Source organism: Juglans regia, chromosome 5 (assembly GCF_001411555.2).
Source record: "Juglans regia cultivar Chandler chromosome 5, Walnut 2.0, whole genome shotgun sequence".
Lineage (NCBI taxonomy): Eukaryota > Viridiplantae > Streptophyta > Magnoliopsida > Fagales > Juglandaceae > Juglans > Juglans regia.
This window is the reverse complement of record NC_049905.1, coordinates 8,685,744-8,699,931: the sequence shown is the minus strand read 5'-3', so window position 1 is coordinate 8,699,931 and position 14,188 is coordinate 8,685,744. Positions and strand designations below refer to the sequence as shown.

The 14,188-nt window shown below is 34.0% G+C and overlaps 2 protein-coding genes across 2 annotated transcripts; both read right to left on the bottom strand.

Annotated features, from left to right (window-relative positions):
• Positions 1–271: 271 nt before the first annotated feature.
• Positions 272–4,093, bottom strand: LOC109021965 (licodione synthase-like). Its single transcript, XM_019004721.2, has 2 exons — positions 3,200–4,093; positions 272–961 (listed from the first exon to the last, which is right to left on the bottom strand). The coding sequence occupies exons 1-2, from the start codon at positions 4,091–4,093 to the stop codon at positions 272–274; spliced, it is 1,584 nt and encodes a 527-aa protein (XP_018860266.1).
• A 6,239-nt stretch (positions 4,094–10,332) lies between these two features.
• LOC109021962 lies at positions 10,333–11,001 on the bottom strand. The gene has a single exon (XM_019004717.1). The coding sequence runs from the start codon at positions 10,999–11,001 to the stop codon at positions 10,333–10,335; it is 669 nt and encodes a 222-aa protein (XP_018860262.1).
• Between the last annotated feature and the right edge of the window lie 3,187 nt (positions 11,002–14,188).

The following is a 14,188-nucleotide window of genomic DNA, read 5'->3' as shown; positions in this document are numbered from 1 at the left end:
TGTAATTCATGATTTGTTACAACCATGATATACGTGCATGCCTTAAGCATGCACGCATATTCAAGTCATGAATATGTGTTGATTTTGTTGTTACATCTTTGATTATATATGTTTTGTGTGATAATTAGTTTTGTATTATTATTATATTTGAAAAATATAAATCATAAGCAACAATAACGACTTATAAAATAAGGTCGCCACTTCAAAGATGAATTTTCAACTTCGCCGCCGCTCGAGGGCGTAGCAACCACCACATTAGATCATGATGTCTTTATGTGTCAAGGATGTTAAGTTGCTTGAAGCGCGCTATTGGTACACAAACAAGATCACAGGCTCTTGGGGCTGTCAATTCTGGCCGCTCATCCATAGCAATATTATCTTGTTCGTCATCATTAATTAACTTGCCATGTTTCCCAACCACCTTAAAATCGAAGCACTGGATCATAGCCGCAAGCAATGTAGGCAACTCTTGCATGACCAAGTTGAGGCCTGGGCAAAGCCTCGTCCCAGACCCAAATGGCAAAAGTTGGAAATGTTGTCCCCTAACATCGATGGGACCCATATTCTTCTGACCATGATTATGATCACAATGATTAGATTTTAAAAACCTCTCGAGTTGAAATTCCAGTGGATTTTCCCAACAAGTGGGGTCCCTTCCAATCGCCCATACATTCACAAACAGTAAAGTTTTTGCTGGGATGACATAGTTTCCAATCTTACAATCTTGTACACATGCTCTTGTGACCAAAGGCAATGGTGGGTGAAGCCTAAAGGTTTCCTTTAAGATGGCTTGGATGTATGGAAGATTTGTAGCATCTGTTTCGTTCACTAATCTTTTACTTTTGACAACATCCTCAATCTCCTCTCGCGCTCTTTTCATCACCTCGGGATGGTTGATAAGCTCTGCTAATGCCCATTCAGTTGCAATTGCTATTGTATCTGTGCCTGCTGAGAAGAAATCCTAGAAAGGTTGTACAAAGGTTATATTAAACAAATCAAATGTTTAGATTAAAATCATAATAGGATATATATGCATTCATCCACTCGTTATAAGACCAGCTAGACATCTACACAATAATAATAATAATAATAATAATAATAATAATAATAAAATTTATTATAAATAAAATAATAAAATATTATTATTTTTAATTATTTCATAAAACTACATGAGTATAAGAGTGAATATGATAAATTAAACACTAATCATAAACTGATACATAAATTGGAACCTAAAAATAATAATGGTATTTTGTAAATTAAAAGTATTATTAGTCTAATGAATATGATTTATTTATATAAGTCACTATAAAAATAATATGAAGATAACTACTATTTTTTTAAATAATATTATTTACAAAAAAATTTATTATTTTTAAATCTAAAAAGAAATATAAAAAAATATCCCATGTGGTTAATTTGTTACACAAAAGTTCAATAAACCAAAATCTTCAATTTAGATTATTTGTAAATTATAAATATATTTATTAGTATTATTATTATTATTATTATTATTATTATTATTATATTCTAATTAATATTAAATTAATAGAAAATTTACTATAAAAAATAATATTAAGATAATTTTTTTTATTCAAATAATATTATATGCAAAAAATAGTATTATTTTAAATCTAAGAAGAAAGAGAAATGATACTTGCAATCGTGAGTGTGTAAATGCTGTGCAGTCGCTTTGAAAAAAAATGAATAATTATGTAGCATTATTTTTCAAAACCACTGTACGGCGTCTACGCATTTTACAACTGTATGTAGCATTACTCAAGAGAAATATAAAAAAAAATCTAAGCTGCTAATTTGTTCCGCAAATGTTCAATATATAAAAATCCTCAATTGAAGTTATTTGTAAGATATTAATATTTCATTCTGATTACTATTATATTCTAATTAATATTAAAATAATATAAATTTTAATTATTTTTTTTTCTCGGCATTTAATTGTATTTTTAATAATGAATTAGAGGCTTAGAGCACAAAAATGTAATTGTGCAAATGAGATATTGTGAACTTAAATACAAATCACTATTCCCGAGGGACAGAGGCTATAGCCTTTTTTAGTAGCATAGATACAGAGAGTGTGTCATGTATAAATAAAAAAAAAAATTATTTTTTATTTAGTATCCTATACCTTATATTTTATAAAAAATATTCTTATATTTTCATATTAAATGTAATTTATGTGATATGAACAGTTATTGATTTATATTATATGTAATTTGTGTGATTTGAACCGTTACTTGATTTATAAAAAAACTCATAAACAAATAAGATGAGAAGATAAAAATAAAAAAATAAAAAAAAAATAGCAATACAAAACCGTCGGACAAAATTACACTATTCATTTCTTGATAGACTCTTTTATATGTAAGGGAGATATATATAATAATATTATAACTCTGTAATTTGTATCTCTCTCTTAGTTTTTTGTACTTTTGTTCTTGTTCTTATCCATAGTTCATAATTAATGGCACTAGCCAATACCCTTAAAGGGTCAGTTTTAATGGTGCATTGCAAATTGTACAAAATATACTAGATTAGAATTTGGTCTCACTTAGAATTTTATCGTAACTACATTTTATTTTTCTATTTATTTCAAGAAATTAAATTAAAATATAATATTCACATTAGATTATTTCTCTTTCAAACATATTTAACAAAAAATCCCATGTCACTAGAATGTTGACTACGTAGTATGCAATCGTACTACTTCAAAGCTTTTTAAATATATGATATTACAGTTATAGATTATTCAACAAAATACAAAACATAATTTATGGTTTACATATATTATCCCCTTTTTATTAGTCCTATATAGATTGTTTCCATAGTTGAACCCTTTCTCTTAATTTCAACATGTGAAAATGTTAAAAGTAAAATTATCGATATTTACAGAAGAATGCAAGTTTGAATTTTATTTTTTAATTTTATTTTTTTCTTGGTTTTTTATCAATTTGTTAAAGGTATTCTAAAAATTTTCAATTCAACTATTTATTTTAAACCTAAAAATATCCGATCCCTCCAAACTTATAATTAATTATGGCTTTGTCCCTAACTTTATGATTAATTTCATGTGACTATATATATATATATATAGTTTTCCGAGTGTAGGCCGTAAAATTTGGAAACAAACTTCAAAGAATTTGAATTCAAAAATCTCATTTGAGTACGTAAAAGAACTTACAGTAATGAGGGCTTTGATATGAACCCTAGTGAGCTTTATCTCCGAGCTTTCATCCTCTGAAAAATCAAGCAATATGTCAATAAAATCCTTGACCCGAGGCTGATCTCCATCACCAATATATTTTCTTTCTCCATTTTCCTTCTTTTTCCTCAACTCTTCACGCTCTGCAATAACTTTCTCCACCAAAGCATCGAACCTCCCATGAATGTCTTCAATCCTCTTCCCAAATCCCTGCAAATCCAGATGCTTGCAAAACCATATGTAATCAGACACATTAACCTTTCCCAAAATCCACGTCACGTCACGCACTACAGACATAGCCTCCTCAGCCCGACCAAACATCATTTCAGAGATGACATTGTTGGACAACTTCAACAACTCCTCTGTAAAATTGACAGCCACACCAGCCACAGACTTGCTGGCGAAAACCTGCAAGAGCCGGCGGTATTCCCTTTCTCGAAGTGAGCGGAAGTTCTTCATAGTATGGCTTCCCAAGAGCTCATTTGTGCTCAACCTCCGGATGAACTTCCAATACGATCCATATGGCGCAAATACCAAGGAAGAGTTATAGGTAAAGCGGGAAATGGCGATGGTGTGCTTACGTGAACTGAAAGAAAGATCGTTGTATTTCAAAAGCAATTTTGCATATTCTGGTGTCGAGACTACGATGCATGGGACTGAGCCAAGACGGAGGGAAAACAAAGGACCATAACGAAGGGAGAGTTTGTGGAAAGAATGGTGGATGAGAGGGCTGAGGAGATGGAAATGCCCTATTATTGGTAATGCTATAGGGCTTGGTGGCAGCTTGGATTGAAATGGGTAAATTTTAAAGAGAATGGTTAAGATCAGAAAAAGAAGGAAGAGGGGGAGGATTAGGAGCTGATCTAGAATCATGGCTTTAGAACAAAAAACAAAAACAAAAACAAAAAACTTTGCATCAATATAATTTAATTTCATAATTTAGAAGATGATCACATGAACACAAAAACTAAAATAACTTTCACAAAATGAAAATAAAAAAATCAGTAGAAAAATTTCTTTATCCGTTTATGATCATTAATTTCAATGATGATGATCATAAACCATGCAGTACCCCATGTCATGCACATCTTTAAAATTAACAAGTTTAAATAAGTGCTTACCACTTAATTAAAGGATAATTTAGAGATAGAACAGTATTTCGAGCTGAGGCCTTCGACGGTTGGCCAGGCGCTGTTCGATCGATCTTATAATTCTTAGCATGCAATTATAATTTGTGGATTCCAATCCTAATTATATACAGTTGCAGGCCATAATATTATATATGCAGCTCATCATGTACTAGGCATGATGATCGTGAGTAATGTCACGGAATTGACGTAGGGCATTAATTGCATAGGGGAAGCAGAAATTATTTAATGATTAATTAACCACACCTATGGTTAACACCGAATCTTTTTACGTTTTTAGGTCAGGTTTCAGTAACTCGGGTCTTCAAAACTGAGCATGCAAAAGCGAAGGAGAAAAAAATTGGAGAGGGCGGTCTTCGAGCCAAGAAGTTCTCTGTTGCCAAAGTCAATAAAGTATTTTAGAAATTTGTAAATAATGATAGAGTCTCAAGAGCTTTTTCGTTCCTGAAAATTGCAATTTATACCGAGAGTATGAGAGAACAGATCGTGCCTGCCCCCGTAGAACCCATGTCATTTTTACTATTCCTTTTGTCAGAGTCATTTAAATGCGGCGTGCCCCTGCAATGGCACCATTAATATGGCATGTTGCTCAAATAGTGGTGTCATTAATGTAGCGTGGTTCTCTGATTTGCTTTACTCTACTAGTGTCTTCGGTGGTCCATCAATGTTCTCTTGTCAGAAGATCAAAAGTTCTTCGTCTTTTCCGTCCTATCCTGTACGAGTCCCCATGAGTGTGATGCGGCCGAGTGGCGTCAGGCTTGTCTGTCCCATCAACCATTAATATTGCTTACTCAGGCGAATTGCTTCTTAGGCAAGTTTGGGTACTGGGGTCGGGTATCGGTGCGAAACTCATTACTCTCGACCAAGCGCCTAGTGGGCTTATGAGTGAGGGGGAAATACCTTTACAACTATGATCAAAACCTATTTGACCTGCTATTTCTTGTTTGATTTTTTCTTTTTCTTTTTTTCTTTTTTCTTTTGTAGTTTCTCATTATTGCCATTTTGTTAGAAGAAAAGATAATTGATTTAGTTACAAAAGTAAATTCATAAATTGACATGATTTAATGTTATATATTAAATTATAAAACTACTTTTATTATAAAATAGATATAATATATTACATAAAACCATGTTAGTTTCTATGTTTATTTTTGTATAATCTATTTGTGGTTATAGTACTTTTCTTAGAAGAAATTGGGATTTAGCAATTATATGTAGCAGCTTGATGAAAGGAGTCCGTACATGACTTAATTCAAAGGTTAGTCCACGGTTAAAATTTATATAATTTGGATTACTCTTGATATATAACACTTTTGATGTTATATGATGCAGAATATGTAATCTTTTTTAGGGGATGTTTGGAAACAATTTTCATTTCATCTCAAATATCATTCAAATATAAACACTTTCAAATTAATCATTATAAATTTTTCAAACTAATCATTACAATTTTCTCAAACTTCTAAACAAAAAACAAAAACTAATTCAACTTTTTCAAATCTCAAAATAAAAATTATCTTAAAAAATTATATTCTAACCATATTTTTAACTTTATAATATTCTTTATTCAATTTTTTCTCTCTCCTTTTCCAAAACTCCTGAATAAATACTTAACTCAAACTATCTTGCTACTATTCATAAACTATCTTATTACTATACATAAAATTTTCATCTCATCTCATCTCATTCTCCAAGCATCTCCTGGTTAGTTGATTGTATTTGTATGTACAATATGTGAATGATGATCATCTAATTGGGCAATGCTTTACAGTGAAATTAAATTGAAAATTTGTTTTACATTTGTTTAGAATTAATCTACATTCACATAGTGACAAAAAGGGTAACAAATTAGCATTCGCATTGGATTACATACATAAAAGGGAAATGATTTGTACAATTCTAGAGTATATAAGCCTCATGCATCTCCTTTGGCAAAAGTAGACAAATTCAAAATCCACATGAAAAAACTCACTTTGATCTTACACATCATAGGACTATATCTAGTATATATTACTCTTATGTTAAATGTAAAATCAGCTAACAATTAGATAAATCGATGTACACCAATTTTAATCCTTGTTGGTTGTATTATTTTAGCTTTAAAATGCTACAAGAAACTCTTATACAACACACATCCCTAACCAATATGTAATTTATCATTTTTGCCATTTCATTTAAACACACACATATTTAAGTATTAAAATAGAATGAAAAAAATGAAAATCACATATTAATTTGGAAGAGATGTGTAGTGTAAGGCTTCACGTAAAACTTCTCTAGTTTAGCATCTTCCTAAATATTGTTTAAGGGAAGTAGATAACAGTGCCCTATTTATATATCCTCAACTGCATTTGCATGCTAATCTCGACCTAGAGGACAATCTTATTCTATATATATATATATATATATATATAAATTTCATTCAGCAGTCCTACATTACACATTTACTGAGTATTCAAAGTTAGAGTACGCATGCTCAAGAATCAATCAGACTTAGGCTGTGTATGGATGTTGAGCTGAGCTCAGTTCTTTATGAATAGTAGTGAGTTGAGTAGTAGAGAGAGTTAAGGAGGTTTTGAGTTGAGATAAGTTTAGTAATTTGAGAAGTTGGGTGTTTGGATATTAAACTCAGCTTAAGATTAGACTGAGGTTAGCCGAGATTAATTGAGTTTCACAACCAAACGCAACCTTAATTTCATCTCGAAACCTATATATTATGCCGATGATGACGAATATGATCATCATGCTTATTAAAAGGCAATTGATTTTTTTTAATTGTTTTAATAAAATCGGATTCATCATTTAAGAAAAGAAAACAGAGAAAGAATATATATACATATATATATATATATATACTAGCGGTAGAGCTATGCGCGAGGCACTTTGCCCTGTATTACTATAAAATAAATTGTTCAAAAATATAAACATCTAGTGCACAAGAAAAAAAATTCAAGTAAATGAGAATAATATAGCTTAGTCAAGTTGCAACCTACAGTTACATGGTGTACTACATGTATTTGACATGGTGTACTACAGTCTTATCGTATCATAATCTTGCTAAAGACTATAACATGGTGTCGGTTAATTAATAATACACATATAAATAAATAAATAAACTTTAATTTCTAATCACTTTAAATTAGTGGATAATATTGGCCGGAGATTGGAACAAAAAGATTTTGCTTAAGAAACAATGCAACTCATCATCACTGATCATCATGATCACATACGTCGTACCTCATCACCACTACACTTGATCTCGATCATTAATGATGTTATCTTCCAATAAAAAGTATGCTAAACATGTTGCATGGATCAAATTAATCAATACTCTCCATCCAATTAGAATCTCAACTTTTTTAATTTTTATTTCTTTGTTAATTAATTAATTAATTAGTTATATCGTTGAAGGTCAGCCTTGTACTCAATATGCATGCCTTTAGATTATTAGATTAATTAATACGACTATATAATATTTAAGATTCGAGAGCTTTCAAGGTCATTGTCATAATTTTGCCAAACAAAAGCAAAATTTTAAAATAATAATAATAATATAATTTGAAAAATAATTGAAGGGTCAGTGTCATCAAAATTAATAATAATTTGTTCATGTGAAGGTCCAGGCAAGATCCTTCACACAAATGTAATCAAGAGAAAATCCTGGTCAATGGTGACATTACTGCATGCATTGGTGTGTGTGTATATATATATAATTAGCTATATATATAATTAAAGATATTTTTTCCAATTTGATTTTATATAATATTTTCTTACTATTTGTTCTATTCAGTTTTACCCCCAATAAAAAGGAATTTACTATTATCTATTAATAACAAGTAGTTAGATATTTTTTCAGATGAGAAATTGTAAAATATAGCAATAGATCTTTTTTTTTTTTTAGTGATTTTATAGTGATTTTATTAATTTTTTTTTCCTCACTTTATCTCTCTCCTCCTCTGGCCCGATTCTTCCCCACGGCCCGTTTTCCTTCAGCCCAGCCCTGCGCCGCCGTGCACTGGCCAACCTCACCTCCACCGCCGGCAAGTCCTCCTCACGCCGATGACAAACCTAGCCACCATCGATGTCCCCCACGCGCTGCACTCTCTCTTCCCCGCAGAAACTCATCCGAAATGGGTTTCTCCCATTTCTCTCAACTTGCGCCACCGTACGCAGCCACCTAGCGTCACGACCATCACCGGTGACTCCCCCTCGCGTCGGCGACCAACCCAGCCACCACCGATGTCCCACCACTTCACATTGGCGACAACCTCTAGCAGACCCAGCCACCATGAACCTCAATTTCCCTCTCCGTCGCACACTGGCATTAGCACGCACGAACCCATTTCTCACGGCAACTCTCTCTCTCTCTCTCTCTCTCTCTCTTCAAACCAAAAAGAAACGAAGAAGAAAGAAAACAAAGATGCGAAAATAAATCTGAAATGAAGAAGAAACCATACAGGGAAGAAGGGAAACGAAGAACAAATATATTTCTATTGTTGAGCCGTAGAAAGAAAGCAAACATGTGAGAAAGACTAAAAGAAAAACAAGATGCAGAAGTGAAATTAGAAAATTATTGCATACCAACGGCGAGAAGAAGAATTCTCAAACAGCACGGGAGAATTTTTTTCCTTCCACCACTTGAGTCACTTGAGTCTGAAAGCTCTACAGATGCTGAAAAATTGTGACCGAACGAAGAAGTAAAATATATAACACTATAGGAAGATATATAAATAGTGTTTGCAGATCCTCAAATACTATTTAAAATTTTTTATTACTGTTCATGTTATACATTATATAAGAAGATATATATATATATATATATATACATACATATATAATAGGGCGAGTAGTTGTGGTTTGCGGTGGAGAAGATGCATTAAATTTCAAATATGTTTATTTTATGGTAGTGGTTTGGTCTGATAATTCGGATCGTGTCAAATTATAGATATTCGATTATATTAGTTAATTCAAATCTAACTTGGAAGTAAATTTATGACACCTAAATATATGACACTGATATTGTACGTTGAGACTCACAATTGCAAAAGGCGGTTAGAAGTAGGGGTGTAAAAGAAATGAAAAAATAGTTGAACCAGTCTGATTGTAAGCAGTCCGATTCTGTATGCTGTATGGTTTTCATATTTTAAAAATCGTTTTGAACCGAACTAGATCAATATATATATTATATTATATATATTATATGCTAAATTGTTAATTAATATAATATAAAATTTTAATTGTATTATTCAAGTCTATTAATCTTATAACATGAAATTAATATAATATTTTATATATGTTAGATACTACTTATACTATATTAGTATAATTAGACACTAAAAAATAAGTCATTGCTAATAATAAATACTAAATTCTAATAATTAATTGAGAGTTCAAAAAATTATAATACTAAATTTATGTAGTGCCACATATGTAAACGGTAAACAGGAAAAATTAGACCAAAATCGAAAAAATCAAAAGTTCTAGTTTTGGTGATAAAATGGTCCATTTCGATTTTTAAATTATCAACACCGATGCATACTAGTTCAATTCCAAAATTTTTCAAAACCCAAACTAAACTGAACCTATTAACCCCTAATTTGAAAAGTCTTCTTATAAGTGATTTCCCGTATCAAATCGCTCACCAATGTTAAATGTAAGGCATTCGTTTAATGAAATAATGTGAATTGAAGATGAAAATGACTTTCGTGAGATAGAAGACCTTATTTTTCTCTGAAAAAAAATTTTTTTTTTTTGTAATAAAAAAAACTATGTGAATATTATTGGTACGCGGTTTGATGTACTAAACCACTTGTACCTAGGAAGTCCCTAAAAAGTTTGGCCAAGAAGAAGTGATATTAATGGGAGAACCGATATGTACTAATTAATTCCCATAGCATATGTTGTTTTTTTTTTTTTTTTTTGATAGAAAATGATAATATCATTCATCAATCGGAAATCAAACGATTACAGACACTCATCAAACCATACGGTTTGAGAAATACAGTTTGGAATACAATTCCACCAAACCTCCATACTTTCAATCTTAAAAGCATTTCTAGCCAACTTATGAGCTACCATATTGCCTTCCCTATATACATGAGAAAACAGACAAGCATCAAAACAAGTAGCAAGTTTCTTAATCTCATAATAAAGCACACCTAACATTGAATTAGTCATGTTATCATCATTTAGCGCATCAATACTCAACAAACTGTCGCTTTCCACTACAATATTGGAAACACCCATAGTAGCACATTGTTGCAAGCCTCTAAAAATGGCTAGGAGCTCTATTCCTTCTGAACCCTCCATGGGAATTTCTGCACGGCTAAGAGCCATGATGACTCTGCCATTTTCATCTCTCAGCACTGGCCCCACACCTGCCTTATCCCACTCAGGAAATACTGCAGCATCCACATTTAATTTCAAGCAACCAGCCGAAGGGGGATGCCATTTATAATGTTTCAGAGTCTGACTTCGTGTCTTAATACTGACTTGAGCATGACTTCTCAACAGAACATAGGCATTCTCGGCAGCTCTTTCAGACACTAACAGTTCCTGTTCATTCACAAATTTGTTCCTGCGATACCAGAAACCCCATGCCAAAACAAATAACGTAGACAATTTTTCAGCCATATTCCTTTCACAAAGTTGCAGGGCCATCTCAAATAATGACAACTGCTTATTCATTATTAATTCAGGGAGATAAAACCGCCATAAACCTTGCACTGCCCCACAATAAACTACTGCATGAGTGATATTTTCTTCTTCTGATAAACAAAGTCTGCAGGTTGCATCTGTTAAGACATGTCTCTTTACTAAATTCACAGCAGTAGGTAGGCCATCTTTGCATGCTCGCCATGCAAAAAATTTTATCTTATTTGGCACTTTCATCTTCCACAAGTTCTTCCACAATTTCTGTTGAGCATGCATGTTTGAAGATTCAGCACACTAAAATCCAACCTGAGCATAGATAAATATGTAGCAACTTCTCACACTGAACAACCCAGTACGTTCATAAGCCCAGACCCTTCTATCTTCTACATTATCAGAACATAAAGGAATTTTTAGAATATCTGAGACTATACTTGGATTGAAGAGAGATCTAAGCTTTTCAATATCCCACATTCTGTCATTGCCAACCAATAAAGAATCCACCAAACCCGAGTTAATACATTCACTTCCGCCCACCCCTTCTGCCAACAAGGAGAAGTGCCCTGGAATCCATTGATCTTGCCATATATTAACAGCCCTCCCATTCCCTATTCGCCACCTACATCCCGCATCTAGCCATTTACAAGCCTCCCATATCCCCCTCCACGTATAAGAAGGACATTTGCCTAAACCAGCCTTCATAAAACAGGTATGGGGAAAATATTTAGCCTTTAATAATTTATGCAATAAGGAACCTTCATCTTGGGATAACCTCCACCCTTGTTTTGCAAGTAGAGCGAGATTAAAGACTCTTAAATCTTTGAAACCCAACCCTCCAGAATTCTTTGTCCGACACAACTTGTTCCAACTCAACCAATGCACTTTCCTCTCATTTCCTTTGTGGCCCCACCAGAACCTTGACATCATGCATTCTAACTCAGCACAAAAACTAGAAGGTAAAAGGAAGCAACACATTGTATAAGTTGGTATGGATAGGGCTACTGCTTTCAACAAAATCTCCTTACCACCTTGTGACAACAACTTCTCCTTCCAAGCTTGAAGCTTTTGCCATACCCGTTGTTTAATAGACTGAAAGGCACTCTTCTTTGACCTCCCTATAATAGGTGGAAGTCCCAAATATTTTTCATACTGCTGTATTTCACCATTACTCCAAAGATTCTTGATCTCATTTTGATTCTCCACACTCACATTACTACTAAACACAATGGCTTTTTTTTCTTTATTAATTCTTTGGTCAGAAAAAGCTTCATATCTCTCCAGTAACACTTGCATTCTTCTGTTTTCTTCCACCTCCGCTCGACAAAAGACAACACTATCATCAGTAAAGAGTAGATGATTTATAGTTGGTGCCCCTCTACAAATTTTCAACCTAGAAATTTCATTTCTCAACCCCGCGATTCTTAATAAAGAAATCAGTCCTTCGATACATAGTAAAAAAAGGTATGGAGATAATGGGTCGCCTTCTCTTAACCCTCTAGTTGGCAAAATGGGACCCCTTGGCTCACCATTGATCAAAACAGAAAAAGAGACAGATCCAATACAGTACATAATCAGCTCAACAAACTTCGAATGAAACCCCATCACTTCCATAACCGACTTTATAAAACCCCATTCAACTCGGTCATATGCCTTGCTCATGTCTAATTTTAAAGACATAAACCCCTTTTTTCCTTTCATTTTATGCTTTAGGAAATTTATCAACTCATAAGCTATCAACACATTATCAGAGATCAAATGCCCAGGAACAAAAGCACTTTGACTCTCACTAATTATGCTTGGCAATACAGATTTAAGTCTATTCGAAATAACCTTTGCAATAAGTTTATAGGCCACATTGCATAAACTGATGGGTCGATAGTCACCCATTTTAATAGCACACTTCTTCTTAGGAATCAAAGTGATATGAGTATGATTTAGTTTAGAAGGAAAAAAACCTGAGTTGAGTGCTTCAAGTACTGCTGAATAGCCTCTACGGAGCGAGAAGTGTTTTGGGAATCCAAACACCGAAGCGAGAAGTGTTTATAATGTAACACCCGGCCAACCAAGCCGCTTTACAAAATTTTTGGATTTATAGTTATGAAAAATTATTTGCGATTATGAGTAAATATTTGGGATTATGAGTAAATATTTGTTTTAGAGAGTTTGAGCTTAAGATTTTTTGGTAGATTATAATAATTTAACAGGCTTGATAATTAGGTTTAAAATCTTTGAATGGACCGGTCGTTTACTCGAAAAATTTAAGGGACAAATGCATTTGTTTTAGGTTGAGTCGAGGCCCGAGACTTAAAAGGTAAAAGTCATGCAATAATTCAAGATCCAAGACGTGGGCTAAATTTTTTTTTTTTTTTTCTTTGGACGTAAGAGCCCAGCCCGTGGAACCGTTGCCCAGACTCTCGTCGCACGGCTTCAAGCCGTTTCCATTTTCATGCACGCTCTTCTTCCCTTTTATTTAGGTTTGATCTATTTTCTATTTATAGTCTATATATATGTGAAGCAACCTCAACCCTAGACTCCACTGCGCTAGCAAGTTTCACTGCCATTATTTTTCTCTTCACGTCTCAGCCTCCATCACCCATTGTACCCACTCGTTGCTGCCGCACAACTCATCCACTCTCCACTGTGAACCTCTATCCAGACCTCCCACCGTGCCAAGCCACACGGAGCTGCAGCCCAACACCCTATAGCCCCTACTGCAAGCCTCGGACTGCTCTGTTTTGGTATCCAAAAACTAAGCATGTTCAGCCACCTTGAGCCGGTGAAATCACCCTCTTCGTGCAAACACTACCTCGGATTTGCACCACCGAAAAACAAAGCACCAGCCCAGCCAACTAGTCACTACTTTCCCCCGGACTTAGTCCACGCGGAACCTCAACCTCGAAGCGGCCTCCCAACGCCTCCGTAGCCTCCATTCCAAGCCCTGAAAATCCCCAGTTTTAACTGTCCAAAACAGAGCAACCTTCAGCCGCTGTAATTCCCCCCACCGAGAGCTTCACCGCGCGGTGCCTCCACAGAAACTGCCGGCGTGTACTTCCCATCACCCCGGTCCGCCGCACGTTGCCTCAGTTTTCCCACGGTAAGCTCACGCCACTTCCGGTTGATGGTCCTTCTCTTTCGGTCTCTCTCTCGTTCTCTCACCGTCTCTCTCTCT

Bases quoted from the DNA above. Each gene is read 5' to 3' on its own strand.
- LOC109021965 (XM_019004721.2), bottom strand. From the start codon at position 4,093: ATGATTCTAGATCAGCTCCTAATCCTCCCCCTCTTCCTTCTTTTTCTG. The intron at 962-3,199 runs GTAAGTTCTTTT...CAACCTTTCTAG, and splicing joins ATATCAAAGCCCTCATTACT to GATTTCTTCTCAGCAGGCAC.
- LOC109021962 (XM_019004717.1), bottom strand. From the start codon at position 11,001: ATGGCTGAAAAATTGTCTACGTTATTTGTTTTGGCATGGGGTTTCTGG.